This window comes from Thamnophis elegans, chromosome 10 (genome assembly GCF_009769535.1).
Source record: "Thamnophis elegans isolate rThaEle1 chromosome 10, rThaEle1.pri, whole genome shotgun sequence".
Lineage (NCBI taxonomy): Eukaryota > Metazoa > Chordata > Lepidosauria > Squamata > Colubridae > Thamnophis > Thamnophis elegans.
This window is the reverse complement of record NC_045550.1, coordinates 4115862-4137484: the sequence shown is the minus strand read 5'-3', so window position 1 is coordinate 4137484 and position 21623 is coordinate 4115862. Positions and strand designations below refer to the sequence as shown.

Here is a 21623-nt window from a genome sequence, read left to right as displayed (position 1 = left end):
GCGCCAGCCCACAAGTAGAGGCGGCTCACCTCTGCTGGTGGGCTGCCTCTCTCTTCTCAAACAAGCTGCCTCCCTACCTCTCCGACTCCTACCACCTTCCCTCTCTTCTCAAACAAACTCTCTCTCAAAGTGAAGAAAGAAACACACGCACAAACACACACACACATTACTTACAATAATAAAATTACTTACAAATTACATTAATTTTGAATTCCTCCCCCTCCCTCCGACCCACATACCTTTTCCAGCTTTTTCACAGAGGATTTCAACTCTGCTCTTGTCTGCCATGATGAAAATGTAAAAATGTAAAAGGAAAAAGGCAAGAGCTGCTGAGGTCAGGCTGGGTTAGCTGCTGCCAGAGCCTCCAATGGATGACTCTGCTTAACAGTTTAAAAAAGCCTCTTTAAAAAGCGCCCTCTACAGGAGGAGGTGAGGGAACCAAGTGCCTCATCTACATAAGGAATTTTTCGGCTTTTAACCCTTGCTTAACTCTGCTCGAGTGATCATAAAGACAGACTAAATGAGGCACGTGGTTCTCCCGCCTCCTCCTGTAGAGGACACTTTTTTAGAGGCTTTTCTAAACAGTTAAGCACTAAGCAGAGTCATCCACTGTGACTCTGGCAGCAACTACCTCAGCCTTTTTCCTTTTACATTTTTTTTTTTCTTTTCACGATGACAGTGGTGAGGCCCTGCCTCCCCTGACTGCACGTCCCTGGATGTGCACAATGTTAAAGTGTGATGGGCTGCTTCTCGATGATGCAGGTTCCCAACACAAATTCAGGAAGTTTCTTTTTACTACTTTTCTGAGGTAGAAAATAAAAATGAAATAGTAGTCAGGTGAAAGACATTTTTTTTTTCCTTTAACTACATATACCTGATCCCCTTTCCAAGGAGTTCATGGCAGTGTATGTTTATTCTTTCCTATCCCCGTTTATTCTTTCTAACTACCTTGTGAGGTACAATAGGTTAAAAGACAGAATGGAAAATCTAATTTGAAGTTGGATTTGTAACATCTTTAGCCACCTCGCTTACAAGCACTTGTATCGCACGTTTTAAATTGTGTATGATTTGCCTTGTTTGGAATTAAAGATTTTAACAAACTTCTGGTAATTTTTTAAAAAGGCCCTAAATAGAATATATCTGCAATGATATTGTAATCTATTAATTGCTCCTTTTGATACCAGAAGCTGTGCAATACAGGTAATTCTCGACCAGTGGTGGGTTTCAAAAATTGTTCGAACCTACTCTGTGGGTGTGGCGTCCTTTGTGGGAGTGGCTTGCCGCCCTATGTGACCGGATGGGAGTGGCTTGCTGCCCATGTGACCGGATATGAAGATGCCGACGACACTTGTCAGAACCACCTTGAATTACCTCACACACAGCACTGGCATGCATAAGAATAGGATGTAAACTTGTTTTTTAAAAGGCATCTTTGGTTTGCGTTAAAACAACTTCAACACCCGCAATGTTCTGATTGCACCACAAACGCAGTAGTCATCCTTACCTTTCACAGAGGCCCTGAGTTTTATAAATATGAGCATGATAGTGTAGAATAATCATATCCAAGGACCAGTGGGTTTCAAAAATTTTGGGGAACCTCTTCTGTAGGTGTGGCCTGCTTTCCGGGTCCACTGGTGGAACCTCTTCTAACTGGTTCAGTAGATTTGGCGAACCGGTTCTACCGAATAGGTGCGAACTGGTAGGAACCCACCTCTGTTCTCAACTTACAAGAATTTGTTTAGTGACCATTCAAAGTTACAATGGCACTGAAAAAAGTGACTTATGACTGTTTTTTACACTTATAATCATTGCAGCATCCCCATGGTCATATGATCAAATTTAGCCACTTGGCAACTGACTCATACTTATGACCGTGGCAATGTACGAAGATCATATGATCACCTTTTGTGACCTTCTGACAAATAAAGTCAATGGAGAAGTTGGATTCACTTAATTACCATATTACTAACTTAACAACTGCAGTGATTCACTTAACAGTGGCGGCAAGAAAGGTTGTAAAATGGAGCAAAAGTCACTTAACAACTGTCTCGCTTAGGGCTCAATTTTGGTTATGAATTGAGGACTCTCTGTAGCTATTTACCTCATTCTACATTACAGTAATTTTCTAACATTTTAGTAAAATTATATATTTATAAATTTAATTCTTTAAATTGTTCGTAGGACGAGTCATTTTAAATTGGGTGTATCCTAGGGGAAAAAACTAAAATACGGAATCATTTATAATCACTGACTAAGAAGTAATAGATAAAAAAGTGTAAGAGATGGTTTAGTGGATTCTTTCCTCATAGTAGTATTCATAATAATAATAATATGTAAAAGCATTTGTAGACCATTTCTCCTATATCATCCAAGGTTCAATCATTGATATTGTAGATGAATATCTAGAAATTCCCATCTCAGATGATGCATTTTTGTTATTGAAGGATCGTTTGCAGTATAAATGCTCCTAATTTTTCCACCTGATGAGATACAGATATTAACCAGCTCCGTCAAAGAAGGAGCAATGGGGCACAACTTCAACTTTGATTAAGGAGGGGGCAAAGATTAGTAATGGCTAACTCTGCAGGACCAAACATTAAGGAAAGCTGATTAGTCTCCCAGCTGTGTGATCATTCCACGGAAGTCTTGACATTTCTAGTTATTATGGATGTGGTAAAGCAACCATAACAAATATTGTTACAAATACGCTGTTTATTTCTGTTGAATTTAACCTTGAATTTATGTATGAAGAGGCCTTTCAACTTCGCATCTTTCTGCCCCCCACCAAATTATAAAGCTTGCACTCCCAGCATGTCGAAAGCACTCATACTTGTCACAATCAAGGACGTATATTATAATTTCTAATGTGTTCTGAGCAAAAATAGAGAACAACTTGATTAGCAATTACATATTAGGATAAAAAGACCCTATTAGATGTTTCTTGCTACTCTTTCGTTTTTCAAATAAGAGATGTTGGGAGGAATTTGTGAAACTAAAAAAAAAGTTTCATCTTATTTCATAAAATTATAGATTATCTGTGAATGTGAATAATCTGCTGTTACCTGCATCCCTATTTTCAGATTCAGAACTAAATGGCATGAATAATTTGGAAATGATGGGCATTCCGCCACCATTACCTCTGAAAGGCGTCATGGCAGATTACGGGAATGTCATGGAGAGCCATGAATCTATTAGCCCTGCCACTTCCCCCCCTATACCTCAAAGGGTAAGCACTGTTGCTAGAAGTGAGTCTACATAATATTTATTGGCTTGGTGAAATATTACTTTCATAGGGTAATTCACAGAAACAAATTAAAGATCAATCTTAAGGCCAGTAATTTTATCATATATTTTGTTTCTGGAACAGGCAATTTTGTCAAAATAATTGAGTGAAAATATTGCTGTTTGTAATTAGAAGCTATTCATTATATTCTGACACATAGGCACAGTTAACATTTTTTTTCCATGTTAGACCAAAGCATGCAAACAAGCTGAATTGTCAGCCTCAAAATATTTTGATGGTAAAATTATTATATCTGACAGATAATAAAACATGATAAATATGGGTAATATCAGTATACTAATATAGTGGAGAACAGGGTATATGGGTGTTCCCTACATCCATTTGTCAACAAAATGGAGCTTGTAGAACTGCTGTTATCCATCTTTTTTTTCCTCCTGAAGCTTCCAGAGTGCCTGAAAATATTGTGAGATGATTTGTGGCAACGTAAAGAAATACCATCTGGAAACAATTGCAAGGAAAATTATTTCACGATACAAAATCCAGAGTGCCTGCATTAGTTTAGCTGCTGGAAAGAGACTTGGCACCCAAAACATTCGAGACCGTCTGCTGACACATACCTCCCAGCGGCCAGTAAGATCCCATAGATTGGGCCTCCTTCAGATGCCGTCGGCCATACAATGGTCAGCTGGCGGGGCCTCGGAGGAGAGCCTTCTCGGTGGCTGCTCCGACTCTTTGGAACCAGTTCCCCCCGGAAATCCAGACCATACCCACTCTGATGAACTTCAGGAAAGCCGTAAAAACTTGGCTGTTCCGGCAGGCCTGGGGCTGTTGACCTCACTGTCGAGGTCTGGCCCCGACTAGAATGAATGTATGAGGGGTGTCTGTTGTTTTAAATTGTTTTGTCGTTATGTGCTTTTTAAACTTTAAACTTTAATAGAATTTGTATGCCGCCCATGCCCTAGGAACTCTAGGCGGCTCACAACAAGTAAAAGCATTTAGAACATTTAAAATTACAGAATTAAAATCAACACAACATCCATTCCATCAAATGGGGCTGGAAGTTAATCAACAGCCCCAGGCCTGCCGGAACAGCCAGGTCTTGGTCGCTTTACGGAAGGCCGAGAGAGTGGTGAGGGTCCGGATCTCTGCAGGTAGCTCGTTCCACAAGGCCGGTGCAGCTACTGAGAAGGCCCTCCCTTGGGGAGGTGCCAACCGGCATTGTCCAGTCGACGGCACCCAGAGGAGGCCCAACCTGTATGATCTTATTGGTCGTTGGGAGGTAAATGGCAGGAGGCGGTCTCTCAGGTAGCCAGGTCCAATACCATGTAGGGCTTTAAAAGTAATGACTAGCACCCTGAAGCGGGTCCGGAGACCAATAGGAAGCCAGTGCAGCTCGCGGAGGATAGGTGTAACATGGGTGTACCTCGGTACACCCATTATCGCTCGCGCGGCTGCATTCTGGACCAGCTGTAGTCTTCGGACACTCTTCAAGGGCAGCCCCATGTAGAGTGTGTTACAGTAATCCAGTCTTGAGGTGACGAGGGCGTGGGTGACCATTTGAAGTGCCTCCCAGTCCAGATAGGGCCCCCACTGGTGCACCAGGCGAACCTGGGCAAAGGCCCCCCTGGTCACAGCCGACAAATGGTGTTCTAACGTCAGCTGTGGGTCCAGGAGGGCACCCAGATTGCGAGCCCTCTCTGAGGGGTGAATAATTTCACCCCCCAGGCTAAGAGGTGGAATGTCAGGACCATCCTTGGGAGGCAACATCAATAGCCACTCGGTCTTGTCTGGATTGAGTGCACGCTTGTTTGCTCCCATCCAGACCCTGACAGCCTCCAGGCACTGGCACATCACTTCCACTGCTTCACTGAGTTTTCCTCTCTGTCAAGCCTCTTTCCCTCACTTTCCATGCTTACTTTATAATGGCTTTTATTCCTTTTCCTTATCTTAATTATTATACTAGAATCTCTCTGAGTTTTCTCACAGTTGTCTTACTGCGAAACAGAGCTTTGACTTACGAAATCCCACTGTTCAGCATTTGAATCTTCAAACGCTTTCCTTCTGCTCTGAAAAAAGAAGAATATGTGCCTTCTGGTTGAACTATAGATCCTCTGAATGTTGGGTAAAAAAAATCAGGACATAATTCTTTACTCATTCTGATTTTTCTGTCACATTTCTTCATTCACAACACTCTTACATGTATCTGTTCATATCCAATTTTTGCCATCATGTTTGCCATGAGGTTTATATTGTGTTGGGAGATAATCAGAAGATTTCAGGATATGTATGTGCTTCTGATTTTTTTTTCTTCACAACAAAGGTAGGAGAATTGTTTAATTCTGCCTTCAGGTCGAAAGGCTAATTATGCAGCTTCCAGTCAGTTTAATTAAATAAATATTTTTTAGATCTGTCCTTCCTCTATTCCTCTTACACAGGTTTTGCTGTATAAGTTTGGAACGCAATAAGACAGTATTTAATTTACAGCCTTCTGTCTCCAATGTTTTAGTTAAATATTTTTGATGCCAAAGTAAAGCTGCTGTTTTTGACAGTGTCCAACCCGTTGCCTGCATAGTTATTTATTCTCCTCCCCCTTTGTGGTTCTATTGTATATTCTGACTGAAGGTTGACACAGCCTTCCATTCTTCTGAGGTAGGTAAAATGAGGGCGCATATTGTTGGGGGCAATATGCTGACTCTATAAACTGCTTAGAGAAGGCTGTAAAGGATTATGAAGCGGCGTATAAGCGCAAGAGTATATAAGTGCTATTGCTGTTGCTATTCTGTACTAGTTAACATTTACATAAACTTCCTAGAGAAGATCATTTGAAATGAGCACTTCAGTGTGGTGCTGACATACCAGTGACGTGCTGTGACGTTTATGGCTGGTGAGGCAGCAATTTTTTTTAGACTTGTGGACTTCAACTCCCAGAATTCCACAGCCAGGCATGCTCAGTTCCAATTTAAAGCGGCAGCATTTGTTTTTCTTCTTTGCTAAATAAGTTTCCTTCTTTCTTTTTCTTCTCCCTTCCCCTCCTTCCTCCCTCCCTCCCTCCCCCTCTCTCAAACACACACACACACACACACACACAGACAAAGTTGCACCAGGAGGATGAAGTTTGAATTCCTCCCCCTCCCTCCAACCCACACGTACCTTTTCCAGCTGTTTCAGAGAGGATTTCAACTCTGCTCTTGCCTGTCATCATGAGAAGAAAAAAAAATGTAAAAGGAAAAAGGCAAGAGCTGAGGTCAGGCTGAGCTAGTTTCTGCCAGAGTCACCGTGTGGACGACTCTGCTGAACTGTTTAAAAAAGCCTCTAAAAAGCACCCTCTACAGGAGGAGGCAGGAGAACGACGTGCCTCACCTACATCAGGAATTTTTAGGCTTTTAACCCTTGCTTAACTCTGCTTGAGTGATCATAAAACGCCTAAAGTCAGACTAGATGAGGCACGTCGTTCTCCTGCCTCCTCCTGTAGAGGGTGCTTTTTTAGAGGCTTTTTTAAACAGTTAAGCAGAGTCATCCACACGGTGACTCTGGCAGAAACTAGCTCAGCCTGACCTCAGCTCTTGCCTTTTTCCTTTTACATTTTTTTTTCTTCTCATGATGACAGTGGTGAGGCTCTGCCTCCCCTGACTGCATATCCCTGTGACATACAGATGCAAAACTCTAAGGGTTCTGGATCCTGCCTTAATAGCAATAATGGTTCACCCACAAAACCGCGCTCGACTAAACCGCGCCCGACTAAACCGCATCGCTGACGTCATCAACAGGGCGACAACGGCGCGGAGACAGAAGCACGCTGTAAACCCTAAACCTAAAATTAACCCCTAAACCTAACCCCCCTAAACCTAATCCTAAACCTAACCCTAAACCTAACCCCCCTAAACCTAACCCTAAACCTAACCCTAAACCTAACCCTAAACCTAACCCTAAACCTAACCCTTAACCTAACCCTAAACCTAACCCTTACCTTAAGTTGAATCGGCTTGCTTTCAAAGCACTATTTAAAGCACCCTTCTTTCTCTGCGCTGGCTGTTGTCGCCCTGTTGATGACGTCAGCAACGCGATTTAATCGGGCGCGGTTTTGACGGGTCACGGCAATAATAGACTGGATAAGGAAGAACAAAGAACAAAGTAAAATTCACATCCAGGCAAACAAAGGGCATGTTGATAAAACAGGACATAGGATTGAAGTGAAACCTATAGTAAAGAAGGTTGCATTACAACAGAAAGAAAAAGTTCGCAATTTAGGTATGCTCTTTGGGTCCCAGCTATTACTGGATTTGCAAATGGACAACTTGGCAAGGAATGTGATTGCACACAATTATTACTGGTATGCCAGATATATTTCCTTTCTGAGCTGTTTAAATTCTGAGAAGTGTTTTCCAGCCCATCTTTACTCTTGATGTGAGTTTCACATGGGCTACCTTGAAAACTGGCCAGAAATGATATTTTAATGAAAATGTAAGTGACCAGGCCACTGATCAAAACAAGAAAGAGTTCATATGATGCCTGCAGTAAAAGATCTGCACTAGGTACCAATTCCCTACTGAAAATAATTCAAAGTATTGAATTAGCCCTTAAACCCCTAAGCAGCTCGTGACCTCTTTATAGTTAGGATATCTTTACATTTGGACTGGATGGATAACTTTAAAAACATGGGATAGACTATATAATGGTTCACCGACAAATGCGCGCTGGACAAAAGCGCACCGATGAAACCGCGGGAAAAAACCACAAGTTCGAAATCACACCGACGAATGAGTGCAGAAGCGCGCTGACAACAGCACGCCGACAGAAACGCGCTCTAAACCTAACCCTAAATCTAACCCTAACCCTAACCCTGAACCTAACCCTAAACCTAATCCTGAACCTAACCTTAACCCTTACCCTAACCCTTACCTTAACTGTAATTGCGCTTCTGTTGCCGCTCTTTTGTCGGCACGCCTTTTTGGGCGCGCTGTTGATGTCACGGTTTTGTCGGCGTGCTGTTGTCGGGCGCGCATTTGTCGGGTCACGCTATATAATAGGATATAAAACATGGAGAAGTGTGATCCAGTCAGTTAGAACATTTCTTGCCACAAGTTGTGGAAAAGCCCATGAATAATTCATATAAAATATACAAGTTAAAGTTCAGAAAATTAAAGAGAGAAGTTGTGCCAGCAAGATATAATTTGGAAAACATGCAGTTGGAATCTAAGATCAGTGTAAGGAACAGATTGACTATGCTTACCTTGAGCAAGGTAAAGAGGTATGGGCTGCGATAAGCGATATTGTGCAAGCAAGGACAGATGAGAAATATTCCCAGTATTTTGAAGTGGAAAAGATCCATGGGGCTTTTAGAACAAGTTATGATGATAGCCATAGAAAGCTGGAAGATGAAAGCCCTGGTTAAGAAGAAGAAGGATACGTGCTTTCTAATGTCAAGCATGATGAAGAGGGAAAGATATTTAAGTTAAGAATGTTAACAAAGAAAGAATATACTGTAGATGATGATGATCATCATCATCATCATCATCACCATCATCTCAGACATTACTTTAATAGCTTTTAGGTTCTTGGTTAGGACTTAAACTGTTAAATTACCACTCCCAGACTGTGAATCAAATTGAAGATTAAATCTTAAATAATAATAGGTAGACAAAAATGCCAAACACAGTTGAACATCTGGCTGACTGTGTGATGATGATGATAATGATGATGATTAATAATAATTATAACAACAACAGCAACAATAATAATAATGAGGAGGATGAGGAGGCAGATTTCAGAAAAGGCAAATGGATATGATAGCTAACAAAAAATAGGTTAATGGAAAAATAGAGTATAAGATGGAGATTTACCTTTGCTTTATTGAGTATAATGAGATCCTTGACATATTGTAGCCAAGATCATGTCAGAATGTGGATCATACAATCACTAATAAATGTGCCAGAACACCTAATTATTTTTCTGCAAAATGCTTTCAGTTAAAAAAAAAAAAGCTGTTGCAAAAATTGAATGCAAGGAAACAGAGAGGTTCATAATAAGGAAGGCAATCAGATAAAGATGGATATTGCCCCAACGTCATTAGAGAAAAGGCATTATCTACATTTATTGCTGACTAGAATCCGCTTAAGAGTAAAAATGAAAAAAAAATGAACTTATGACTTATGGTTTTGATGATTAAACATGATAGGTTGTAGAGAAACATATCTTTAGAGAGAGGTCAATTTATTTGTACTTATAGTTGCTGCGAAGAATATTTGAAGCTACTTTTTCTTTCTTTTCTATCTTTAATCTCTTTGCTTCTCGTGCACTTTTTATTGCTTTCGTTTTTTTCTTTTATACTTTCTATTTGTATTAGCTTTTATCTTTTTTTTAAAAGTGTTTATATATATATATATATATATCAGGGTAGGTTCTGGCAGTCACTACTGCTGGTTCGCTCACAGGTGCTTCACACTTGTGCGCGCACTTGATGCACACTGTGCATGTGCAGTGCAATAAAAATTGTTCTGCGTATGCACAGAAGCAAAAAACAAGATGGCGGTGCCTATGGCGTCCCTCAGAGAACCAGTTTGGGGCGTGGCAGGCCTGGGTTGCTGCCGGTTCCAGTGACCCAGGCCGCCAAACCAAACTGGTCCGAATTGGTAGGAACTTTAATAAGATATATATATATTATTAAAACCCACACATACCTATTGCCCAAATTTGTTTAAATTATATAGTGAATATATTATTAAAATTGGAAGATATAATAGCTGGAATCCAAATGGAAGTTAAAATATAATTTTAGATTTGGGAACAGCATCATTTTATCAGTCAAAAGTAAATAAGATTAAAAGTATCCAAAGTGAAAAATCCAGATTAATGTTAAATGTGAAGTATATACAAAGATAACATACAACTGCATGCTTACTAAATTTAGAGCTAATGGTGAAAAAAAAATGAAGTTAGATGAATTTTCTTGGTCTCTAGAATAAAGATGGCCAACATGCTATAGAAGTGAAGAGATTAATCTTAGAGAGCAATGACAAACTTGGATACTTATTTTTTCCAATGTAAAAAGGTGAAGCTTTGAAAGACGGATACACAGAATGAGACGAAGAAGACAGATGCCACTGAATTATGGGTTTAGAGACAGTAAGGAGTTCCAATCAATCCTGGACCCAATAGAGAGTGACAGCTTCCTTGAGACAATAAAAAGCAAATCACAACTCACATACTTTAGACATGTGATGAGAATGGATGGTTGGCTATTACGGAGCATCCTTAGTAGAATTAAACGTCATTGAAATCAGGTTGAGACATCACGTGCTTCAGTGGTGGGTTTCAAAAATTTTTTGAACCTACTCTGTGGGTGTGGCCTCCTTTGTGGGAGTGGCTTACCGCCCATGTGACCGGATGGGAGTGACTTGCCGGCCATGTGACCGGATATGAAGATGCCGATGACCCTTGTCAGAACCACCTTAAATTACCTCACACACAGCACTGGCATGCATAAGAATATGATGTCAACTTGTTTTTCAAAAGGCATTTTTGGTTTGCGTTAAAACATCTTCAACACACGCAATTTTCTGATTGCACCACAAACGCAGTAGTCATCCTTACCTTTCACAGAGGCACTGGGTTCTATAAATATGAGCATGATAGTGTAGAATAATCGTATCCAAGGACCAGTGGTGGGTTTCAAAAAACTTTGGAACCTCTTCTGTAGGTGTGGCCTGCTTGCCGGGTCCACTGGTGGAACCTCTTCTAACTTCGGTAGATTTGGCGAACCGGTTCTACTGAACTGGTGCGAACTGGTAGGAACCCACCTCTGATATGCTTGTCCATGAAGGCAACAGTCATTGAACCTAACTCATTGATAACTAACTGACAGTACAGTGGCTCATATAGTTAATCAGCCTAAAACTATTGTGGTAGCTTGTCTGTGTCTTCTTTTTAAAAAATTCTTTAAAACACAAAATTCCAACAAATTTTATAAAAAGAAAAAACACAAAACAAACAAAACATTGAAAAAAGTGTATTAAAAATGAGAAAAATCTCAACACATGTATACATGCAGCCCAATTGATTACTGATTAATACATTACTACAGTATTATTTCCCAACTCTTGCGAAACAAGCCCAGAAAAAATTTGCAAAAATGTTTTAAACTACTAATTTTTGACTTGTCACCCATATTTATAACTATATTAATGACAACATAGCTAACAGGAAGAACAATAATAATAAAAAGGGCAAAAACCCTCTGTTAACAAATTATTATTGTAATCAATTTGTAGATAATTTACCGTGGCATCTTATCTATCCCAAATCATTCCAAGAGTTAAGAGTAATTTGTTCTGGATCAAAAATCTATGTTTGTGTTTTAATACCATCTCTTATCAATCGTTGCCTAATTAAATATAATAAATTCAGTCTCCAGAGAGTTTCACATAATTTTACCACCGATTTGCTACACACCAAAACGGTGAGTGTGCATCTTCGGCACATGTGCTTTTGCTCACGTATGCAGCTTGTATGTATGCATGCAGTTTAGAAAATGTGGCTAAATAGGATGACATAGAACCGTGGCGCATAGGCAGACCCACCCACCCACAGGTCGCCACTACCGGTTCACTTGAACTGGTCCGAACCAGCTGAATACCACCCCTGGTCTCCACAATTGGTGTATCTTCCCAACAGATACACCAATGGTGGTGTATCTGTCGGGAAAGTGGGTTTCTGATTAAATGTGACAAATCCATTTCCCAATATTCTTCAGTTCTCCTAGGAAAAACCAGATTATTGCTTCTGCATTCAGACAGGCTTCTGCTATTGTAAAAGAATGCAGGCTTGAACTTCAGAGAGAGGTATGCAGTCAACTCCGTTGGTTTTGCATCTGTACAGTCTATATCTCTTTCCAGACTTTCCAATGAGTCTGCAGCTTTCAAATCTGATTTATCCAGAACTAAAGTATATGCATCTGTGTTCTGACCCCCCTTCTCCGCTCACTCACAAATGACAGTCAGACAGAACTTCAAAGGAAATATCTTTATCAGTCCTGGCTCAAGCTGGCTGCGAGCCCAAAATAAACATAGATAAAGTCTCTGGCTGGTTACACAGCAAAATGCAAAAACAAAACTCTTACAGCAAACCAGGTTTTCAGGAAGCAAAATCACTTATCCAAGTGTCCCTTTGAATCAGGTTTACAGAAAGCAAATCACTTATCCAAGTGCCTCTCACGAACAACGAACCATGACCGATGAACGACGAACCACGAACGAACGTTGACTTCTGCAGCTAAGGCGTGGCACCATCTGTCTTTTATCTCCAGAAGACGACACTAACGAGCAACAGCTGCTCATTATTCCTGCATCCCGACTCAACTCACAGCAAACTTCTGCTGAGTCACAACACAATATTGTGTATGAATATTTTCATAGCCAATATCTTTCATCAACCGTTTGTCTTCTACGTAGAAAAGTATTCCTTGCAAATGCAATTGTAACTTGTAGTTAATTATACAAGGAGATTATCATGCCTGGGTGTCATGCATGGATCCATGATTAAATGGGATTATATGTGCCTGCATTGCTATGCACAATCGGCACGCTAATAGGCAATGCTCAATATTTTTGTGCGATAGCAAGATGTATCTTATTAATACATTTTAAAGGTAGGATATATCTTAAAAGTAATCCCATCATACACATGGCAAATGAAGTAAAAGACATATCCAAATGCCGAGACCTCCCTCAATATTTACTATAATCACCATTTAAATTTGATCCAACTTTATACATTTGGTTTCATTTGAAGTATCCATACTTTTCATTATAAAAATACATACTGAAGTTTTTTAGATAACATACTCTCATTGGAGTGGACATCCTGAAACTCTTCAAATGTTTAACTAAAACATCAGTAGTCCTAGACAGCATGGCCAGTGATAAAGGATTCAAGGCACTGCAGTTTGGTAGCATCTGTGTTGTGGCCCAGCAGGAGCCGTTGGAGCTGCCACCAGATTCCGACAGCAAGGGGCCCTATGAGTCGGCCCTGAAGGATGTGGAAGACCCTGGACAGGATTCCGACTCTCAGCAGGGTGCAAAGAGACTGGTTGGCCACCAGGTGGCGCCTGAGGCTTGGATCAGTGGGGAGGAGACAAGGGAGAGTGATCTAGAAACTAACTGTGAGTTGTTCCGGGATGCACGCTGTCGAAGGGCTATTCAGAGTCAAGAACAACTACTTAATTGGAGGTAATTACGCTCAGCTGATGGTCATTAGGCTCCTCTCCAGACTATAAAAGAGACTGCTTGTGCCACACCCTTCTTGCAGAAGTTAACGCTTTGACTAAAGAGAAACAAACTTGGCAGGCTGGATTGCTGCCAGAATTTGTCTGAATTGCTACCCAAGTTTGTCGGCCTCGCTGCCAAGGTCCTTATCTGTTTGTTTACTTGGCTTTCAGCCACCGAGAGTCTGAACTTGTGATTAAAAGACATTCTCATTTAAGCTTGTCTCGGCATTTGTTACTGGACAGAGGAGGGGGTCAGAACAGATCTGAATGAGCGTAAACTCTCACCCTATAGTAGAACTGGGGAATGACATATTCAGAACTAAAATGACATATTCAGTTCAGTGTCCTTAGGTCTAAACTTATAAAATACGTCTATAATATTTTCTTCCAGAAGTTAGCAATAGCAATAGCAGTTAGACTTATATACCGCTTCATAGGGCTTTCAGCCCTCTCTAAGCGGTTTACAGAGTCAGCATATTCCCCCAACAACAATCCAGGTCCTCATTTTACCCACCTCGGAAGGATGGAAGGCTGAGTCAACCCTGAGCTGGTGAGATTTGAACAGCCGAACTGCAGAACTGCAGTCAGCTGAAGTAGCCTACAGTGCTGCATTTAACCACTGCGCCACCTTGGCTCTTAACATGAGACCTTGCTACTTTCTAAGGATTGTACCCATCACTGAATACAAAATCAGCTACACACTAAAAATAATCAAGAAAAGAAATTCAAAAGAAAGGGAGTTTAATTTAAAACATAGGAAGTCTACTGAGAAAGGAAATAAAGTTCTAATCTCAATTAATCTAAAATTGCATGCAAAACTTTATATACCTTTTAAAGAAGAAATATATAGTAGTAGAACTAATGAAGACAAAAACATTATATGATAACTGTACCCCAGTCCTATTACTTTCATAATAAACATATGTAATCATGTGCAGTAAATTGAAAACTACACTTATTCATGCACCTTGTCTGCTCATAGAATCTATGCCTTTTGAACCTGTATTTAGAACTTTAGAAAATCAATAAAGGGTTGTCTTTTTGACAAGTTATGTTCTTCTTGACAAAGTAATGAAATACATTTTTATCAAAATAGGAAAGCATTTATGCTTATTGAAAAGAAAAGAGGAATGAAATATCTCCACAGTATATCAAATTTTTATATGGCAAATATCTCCATTAATCTGAAATTCGGCATGTCTTTGGACACAAATAAAACATAGACACCAAACTAGATCAGTGGGTTTTTATAAGTAACATTAGTAAACATTAAGTAGATTTTGAAGCTTGATGGTAGCTGAGCCACCATTGTTTCTTATTTTATCTTTTTCTACTATTTTAATTTAATTTGGAGGGTGTTAGTGATGTTTTATTATAGAGATTCTTTTTATGTTTTCTCTAGTGATATGTGTATATACATGTGTATAAAATGTCCTGGTTATAAATAAATAATAACACTGGCAAAGGGAAGTTTATTTATGAGCATGAATTAGGAGCCGAGATGGCGCAGTGGTTAGGGTGCAGTACTGCAGGCCACTTCAGCTGATTGTTATCTGCAGTTCAGCGGTTCAAATCTCACCGGCTCAAGGTTAACTCAGCCTTCCATCCTTCCGAGGTGGGTGAAATGAGGACCCAGACTGTGGGGGCAATTTGCTCACTCAATTTGCTAAAAAATCTGTAAACCGCTTAGAGAGGGCTGAAAGCTCTATGAAGCGGGATATAAGTCTAATAAATAAATAAATAAATAAATAAATAAATAAATAAATAAATAAATAAATAAATAAATAAATTAACAGAATTCGAATAAATAAAGGCAAAATGAAACAGAAAGGTTATAATTTACTGTTTGAATTCAGTTCTTCTTATGAATATGGTCTCAAATGTTTAATATTCAATAATGCTATGAGAAGTACTGTTTACATTATCATACAGTGCAATCAACTGTGTGTGTGTATTCAAAATATTGTATAATTTATGAAAAAGAGAGAATTAGCCCTATATTGGACCCGAAAAGGAAATTATAAAGTAAGATGCATGTAGATAAGGATAAACAATTGCATATCCTTTTGTGCCAGAAACTGAGGAAGTCAAGGAACTACAATTCGTTTTTAAAGAGTGATTTTAATTTCTTGGCCATAATATTTCAATGCAAACCCCAGATGTTGTTTTTTTTTTAATTCATGGAGAAAAATTCCCATTCCTTTATATTTCACCCATTTCTGTCAAGGCAAATTCAAGAGAAACAAGGGCAGCTGTTTGTTTTAATACAGTAAAAATAAAATTAAAGAGAGGTGATTGGAGACAAAATGCTTTCATGTTCCAGATGTGTCTTTTAAATAAGACTTCTATTTTTCCTGAAGGTCACATGACTGTAGGAAATTGGTCTAGGTGTGGACCTAATTTCTAGTAGACCATATCATTACTTCAGTCCAGAGGTGGGTTCCTACCAGTTCGCACCTATTCGGTAGAACCGGTTCGTCAAATCTACCGAACCGGTTAGAAGAGGTTCCACCAGTGGACCCGGAAAGCAGGCCACACCTACAGAAGAGGTTCCAAAGTTTTTTGAAACCCACCACTGCTTCAGTCCCTCTCTTAAAACCTACTGTTGTTGAAACCTAACACAGTCCTTATTTAATGAAAGTATAAAATATACATAGAGCCCCTGGCCCTCTTTATCTAGGCTTGGAAACGAAAAAAGCCTGTGTTTTCTGTTTCTACTAAATGTGATTAGTCCATAGCCTAATTATTGATAGCAATTTGCTGGTGTCGTCTATTGTAGCTTCAAAGTTCAATAGAATCTTTTCTTTGCATTTATTTTGATTATCCTTTACAAGAGATTTAAAATTATGAAATTTAAATTGATCCAAAAAGGCCAAGCTGTTAATAGGAATATAGGAATATAAAATAGATACCAAAAGAAAGCAGGAAAAGGTTTTTCATTTACAAATAAAAACGTAATCGCTACCAATGATATTGCCTATAATTAACTTTCACTACAGGTTTACAAGCCAGAAAATGCTTATAAATACCTACCCAGCCTAAGGCATTTGCTGAATAACAATAGTACACTTTCACATATATAGAAACAAATTTTGAAATAGACCCAGGAACTAAGCAGGGTCAGGCTCACTTAATATTTGGAAGGTCATTAAGAAATACCAAAATCTCAGATTAAACTTGGAAGTCGGCAGCAACCAACTTTCGTACTGTTGCCAAGACAACTACACAGATGTGTTAATTAAGTCACTAGGGGTACGCTCAATTGGAAGGAACCTTTCAGTTTTCCAGAAAATTTGGATCTCTATTTCAAGAATATTGTGATTGGCAGTCAAACTTTTCTGCAGGGATTAATATGTTTTTTCGCCCTTCTTTCGTTGTAAAGAGGTAGACAGAAACTAGAAGAATGTTCTGCATGTTTATAAAAGTGGAAAGAAGATAGAAAGAAGTTGGTAACTACTATCAATCTAAGAGTTCAGTCTCGAAATGTGTTATAATCTACCTACTCTGCCAGCAAAGCATTACTTGCGGCCATATCTATTACTGAATATGTATGTACTCAATTAATTTAATAGTATTAAAATACAAGATTTCTTTCTAATGACATATCTGAGTTAATCCATCTTAGGGCAAACGTAGATATTTTAGTATCCTTTTCAAGTATCTTAATATGGATTTCTGGGGATTTCTGTTAAAATTATGCAGAAATTTATATTGTTAATTCCTTTTCTTCCCTGAGCATGCTTGTTTTCTTGCATCTTGGAGACATTTCATTACCCAAACTATCAATATTGTTGTTGCTGATGATATTACTTACTTAGGTAAAGAAATATCTGCAAGAAAACAGCCAAACTCAAAGAGTACCATGGACCTCACATTTGAATCCTGAGCTATAAATATTCTCCTTTATTGGTCCTTTTCTATTTCTTCCCTTACACCCTCCACACACATAAATTACCGGTAACTTTGCTCCATCATGGGGAACTTTTAAGAAGAGACTGGACTGAGGATGAGCCAATGTCGCAATATTACATTGTACAGATTCAACTGTCCGAATCCGCCGATTACACTTTTACCCCTGGACAGTCCGGCAGGACCTAAACCGTCCCAAAGAGATGGTGACTGGGAAGACAAGACCTTGCTGGTCGCAGGGACATCACAAAGTCCCTGATCGACCCAAGGGAAGTGCTTCCAACTGGCGGCAACAGGCAACCCCCCACCCCGGCTCCAGAGACGACTCCAGAAAGAGAGAATGAAAGTGTTTCTATCTGGTGAGGTTTTTTTTTTTCTTTTCTTTTAGAAGATTGCCCTAAGAAACTCTTTTCTTAAGCTAAATTAGTCCCTTAAGCAAGAACAAAGCGGCGTATTTAATCCCTATTGGACTGCCTTAGAAAGTTTTTTGCTCTTGCCTGTAACGATCTTTTGTGGATTGAGTGATTGCAACGTTTCCGTTTTTTCCGCTTGAGGTGAAGAGATGGATCTTTCTTTTCTATTTCCCTTTACTACTTTAACTTTTTTGGCTTAAATTAAAACTCTTTTTACTTTAATAAATTTCTTCTTCTACTTGTTACAATATCATATTAAAGATACTTAAGGAAAAAGGTTTTAAAATAGTCGAATCTGCCACTTGGAAGCCCAAGTCTGAAGCTTTTTTTTCCCTTTGCTGCTGTAACAATGTATCTTTTGTTCACCCTTATCTGACTACACTGACTGTGCAACGGAAGGGTTTGGAACTTCTCTTTAAAACCTGATAAAGACCCAAGGTCACAAATAGTGGTGTGTGTGGAAAATATTTTGGCAAGAATTGGAAAAGAAAAGAAAAACTTTAGAACCCTTCTTTTTTGAAAACCATAAAAGAACATTTGTTTAAGATTTAAAACAAAAATAGATATATTCTTCAAAATCTGTGATAGGCTAGAGTGGCAGATAGTACCAAATTCTTCTTCTTGCTTTTTCTTTATATTTTTCCTTACTTTAAAAAATGGAGCAATACTCAGATGAAAAAAAAATTGATAATTCAAAACATTTTGGCTGGACTTCAAAACTTCTCCGAAGGACTTGAGAGATTAGAGAAGAAATGGGACAAACTATGGGGTATCACAAAAAAAGATGATGGGGTTGCAGCCCCAGAAATTAAAGAAGCGAATGAAAATACAGAAAACAAAGATAAGAACTCAGATGAACTTATAAATGGAGTAAACGTGAGTGAAGGTGGAAAGAAGGGAAGGTGGAAAAGTGACTTTGATAATTTGGTGTTCCACCCCAAACTCCAAGATGTAGGAGAAAAAGAAAGAGCGAAAAAGATGGAGTTAATAAGACAAATCTATTCAGAAATAAACTTGACAACCAAAGTTAAGCTTACATTAATAACAACTCAAGGGCAACAAAACCACACGAGAGATCGTTTAAGCTTCAAAGTGCGGAAAGAAGTCTCAAACCCTAAAAAGGTCCTGGAAAGAGAATCGACACAATGCCTGGCAAGAGAGGAAAGATCATCTTGTTACTGGAAAGATACTGGTTAATAATGCTAGTTGATGGAAAAAAGCTAGTTAATTTTTGATGGTTATTAAGTAGAGATTTTAATACCTTATAGACTGTTTTAGATTACCATTGAATGTTTATCCATTAACATAAATTTACTATGATACTAATAGAGAAATAATAACCCTAGTTAGGATAAATATCCAGGCCATAGAAATGCTAATGTTTATTTTGGGTGATTGTGAAGTAGAAATGTTAATATCTCTTAGATTGTCTTAGATGTCTAATGTTTATTTTCCTAGCACGTATTTAACTAATTTGGGATTGAGGGAAAAGTCCTATAAATCTTATTAATAAATCATTGTTTAAAGACGGCTATAAAGTTATAATATTGTGTGGGTCTGGAGAGAAGAGGTGAGATAAACTGTAAATAACCTTTAGTTAACTACAATAATAACAATGAAATGTTAATGGACAATATTTAATGATACATACAGGTGTGTTACGGGGGGGGGGGGGCGCTTAGATATCTTGCTTAACCGAATTAATTTTAGAATATGTTATAAAGATGCAATGTTATTGGAGATCTATTGAAATTGCAAATGAATGCCAGTAGGTGGTTGTGTCTTGAATGATTCTAGATAAAAACATGTTTAAACGATGGTAACCAAATGAGAATTATGGTACAGGGATAGTAAAATACATAACTTTTCTTTCTTGACTTAAAATGTACAACCTGATTTGAATGAAGCATATGTAAGGATTGTGGAAGAAACGCACGGAATATATTTGTAACTAATCGATACGCTTTCAACAAGATGTAAAGAAAGATGGTTTTTTTTCTTTTTGTTTTTTTGTTTAACTAAAACAATAAAAAAATTTCTAAAAAAAGAAGAGACTGGACACTTGTCTGGAATGATATAGAATTTCCTGCATGTGCAGGGGATTGGACTAGAAGACCTCCAAGATCCTTCCCAACTCTGTTATTCTGTTATAACTTCTAGATGGAGCATTGCAAAATGATTTCATGGTTCTGCAATGGAGGTTTTAATGATTGTATTCTTAGTGAAGCTATGAAAAATCAGCTTAGCAGTATCATGTACACATATGTGAAATAGCTGCACCCTTATAACAAGACTACATAGCTTGATCTTTATTGGTGCATAATTTGCTGCACATACAATTTGCACTTCTACTCCTGATTAATTTGATTAAATAAAATTCTAGAACTCAAAACAGTACTCAGCAACATAATATAGTGGCATTAAGCCTTCATAAATATATGCTGGCAAATGAAAAGTTGCTCATAAACTAGCAATGTACACATTTCATACAGCATGGCCTTTGTAAACTGAAAATTGGTATCTAGTTATTTAAAAAAAGGTGGAGGAATATATTCCAGAATATATCTCGGTTTGGTATTATCTAGTGATAAAATAGTTAACAAACGCAATGTAAAATAATTATACTTACTTAACTGTATGTAATAGATTTCAGTTGATGTCCTCACTGACTACTCAATTTAGTTACAGTCATTAGTAAAGCCCTGTTTGTCAGACTCATGTGGGAGTGGAATTAAATAGATATAGATTTTTATCCCGCTATCACAATAGTAGCATTATATGAAATTATATTTGAAATCAATACAGTTAATTCTCTAGTAAGATCTTTTATCCAATTTTTTTTCTAGCAGCTGCCGCCTCCTTTACCAAGCAAAACACCGCCGCCACCACCTCCAAAGACTACTCGGAAACAAGCCTCTGTCGATTCTGGGATCGTCCAGTGAGAAAGAAAACGATACCGCAAAAAAATTAAGTTGTAAAAATTTCTGTTTTAAATGTTTGCAATATTAGATACTTTAACCCAAATCAACAATATGAAACCTTAGTTGCCATGATTCTCACATTCCAACAGTTATTGATAGCTCTAAGTATGGTTACAAAATTACTCGGTTCCACCACAAAACCGCGGACGACAAAATCGCGGTCGACGAAAGCGCGTATGTGACGTCATCACAGCGCGACGAAAAAGATCGAAAAATGTAAAAATAAAGCGAAAACCTTACCCTAACCCCCCAAACCTAACCCTAAACCTAACCCTTAACCTAACCCTAAACCTAACCCTAAACTTAACCCTTAACCTAACGAAAAACCTAACGCTAACCCTTAACCTAACGCTAAACGTAACGCTAACGCTCTAAACCTAACCCTAACCCTTAACCTAACCCTAACCCTTAACCTAACCCTTACCTTTATGTGAATCGGCTTGCTGTAATTTAATTTTTATTTCAATTTTTCGATCTTTTTCGTCGCGTTGTGATGACGTCACATACGCGATTTCGTCGACCGCGCTTTTGTGGAACGCGGTTTTGACGGGTCACGAATTACTCAACTGAATGCATTCCAAAGCAACCAAGAGCTTGAACTATGGTTCTGAATGGGTTTTAGGACAATCAAAATATCATTAAGACATTGCATTTGTGTCTTTATCTGCATACTAAGCCTTATGAAAATAATTGTCCTAATGCCTGCAATGTAGTTTAGTATTATAGCTGTATAATCTTTTACATTAAAGTGTTAGGAAAACGACTTATCATGCTCAAGGCTTACATTAGAATTGGTCTCTCAAGCATTGATTGAT

General features: G+C 38.5%; 1 protein-coding gene across 3 annotated transcripts in view; it reads left to right on the top strand.

Moving 5' to 3' along the window:
* DOCK1 (dedicator of cytokinesis 1) overlaps nucleotides 1–20846 on the top strand; it is a 510685-nt gene extending 489839 nt beyond the window's left edge. For 2 of the 3 annotated variants that reach the window (XM_032224957.1, XM_032224955.1), the window contains exons 51-52: nucleotides 3081–3226; nucleotides 20674–20846. In XM_032224957.1, coding sequence (XP_032080848.1) covers nucleotides 3081–3226; nucleotides 20674–20769 — 242 coding nt within the window. In that variant the 3' untranslated portion in view covers nucleotides 20770–20846. The remainder of the gene's footprint in view (nucleotides 1–3080; nucleotides 3227–20673) is intronic. The other variant, XM_032224956.1, reaches the window with a different exon arrangement.
* Nucleotides 20847–21623: the final 777 nt, after the last annotated feature.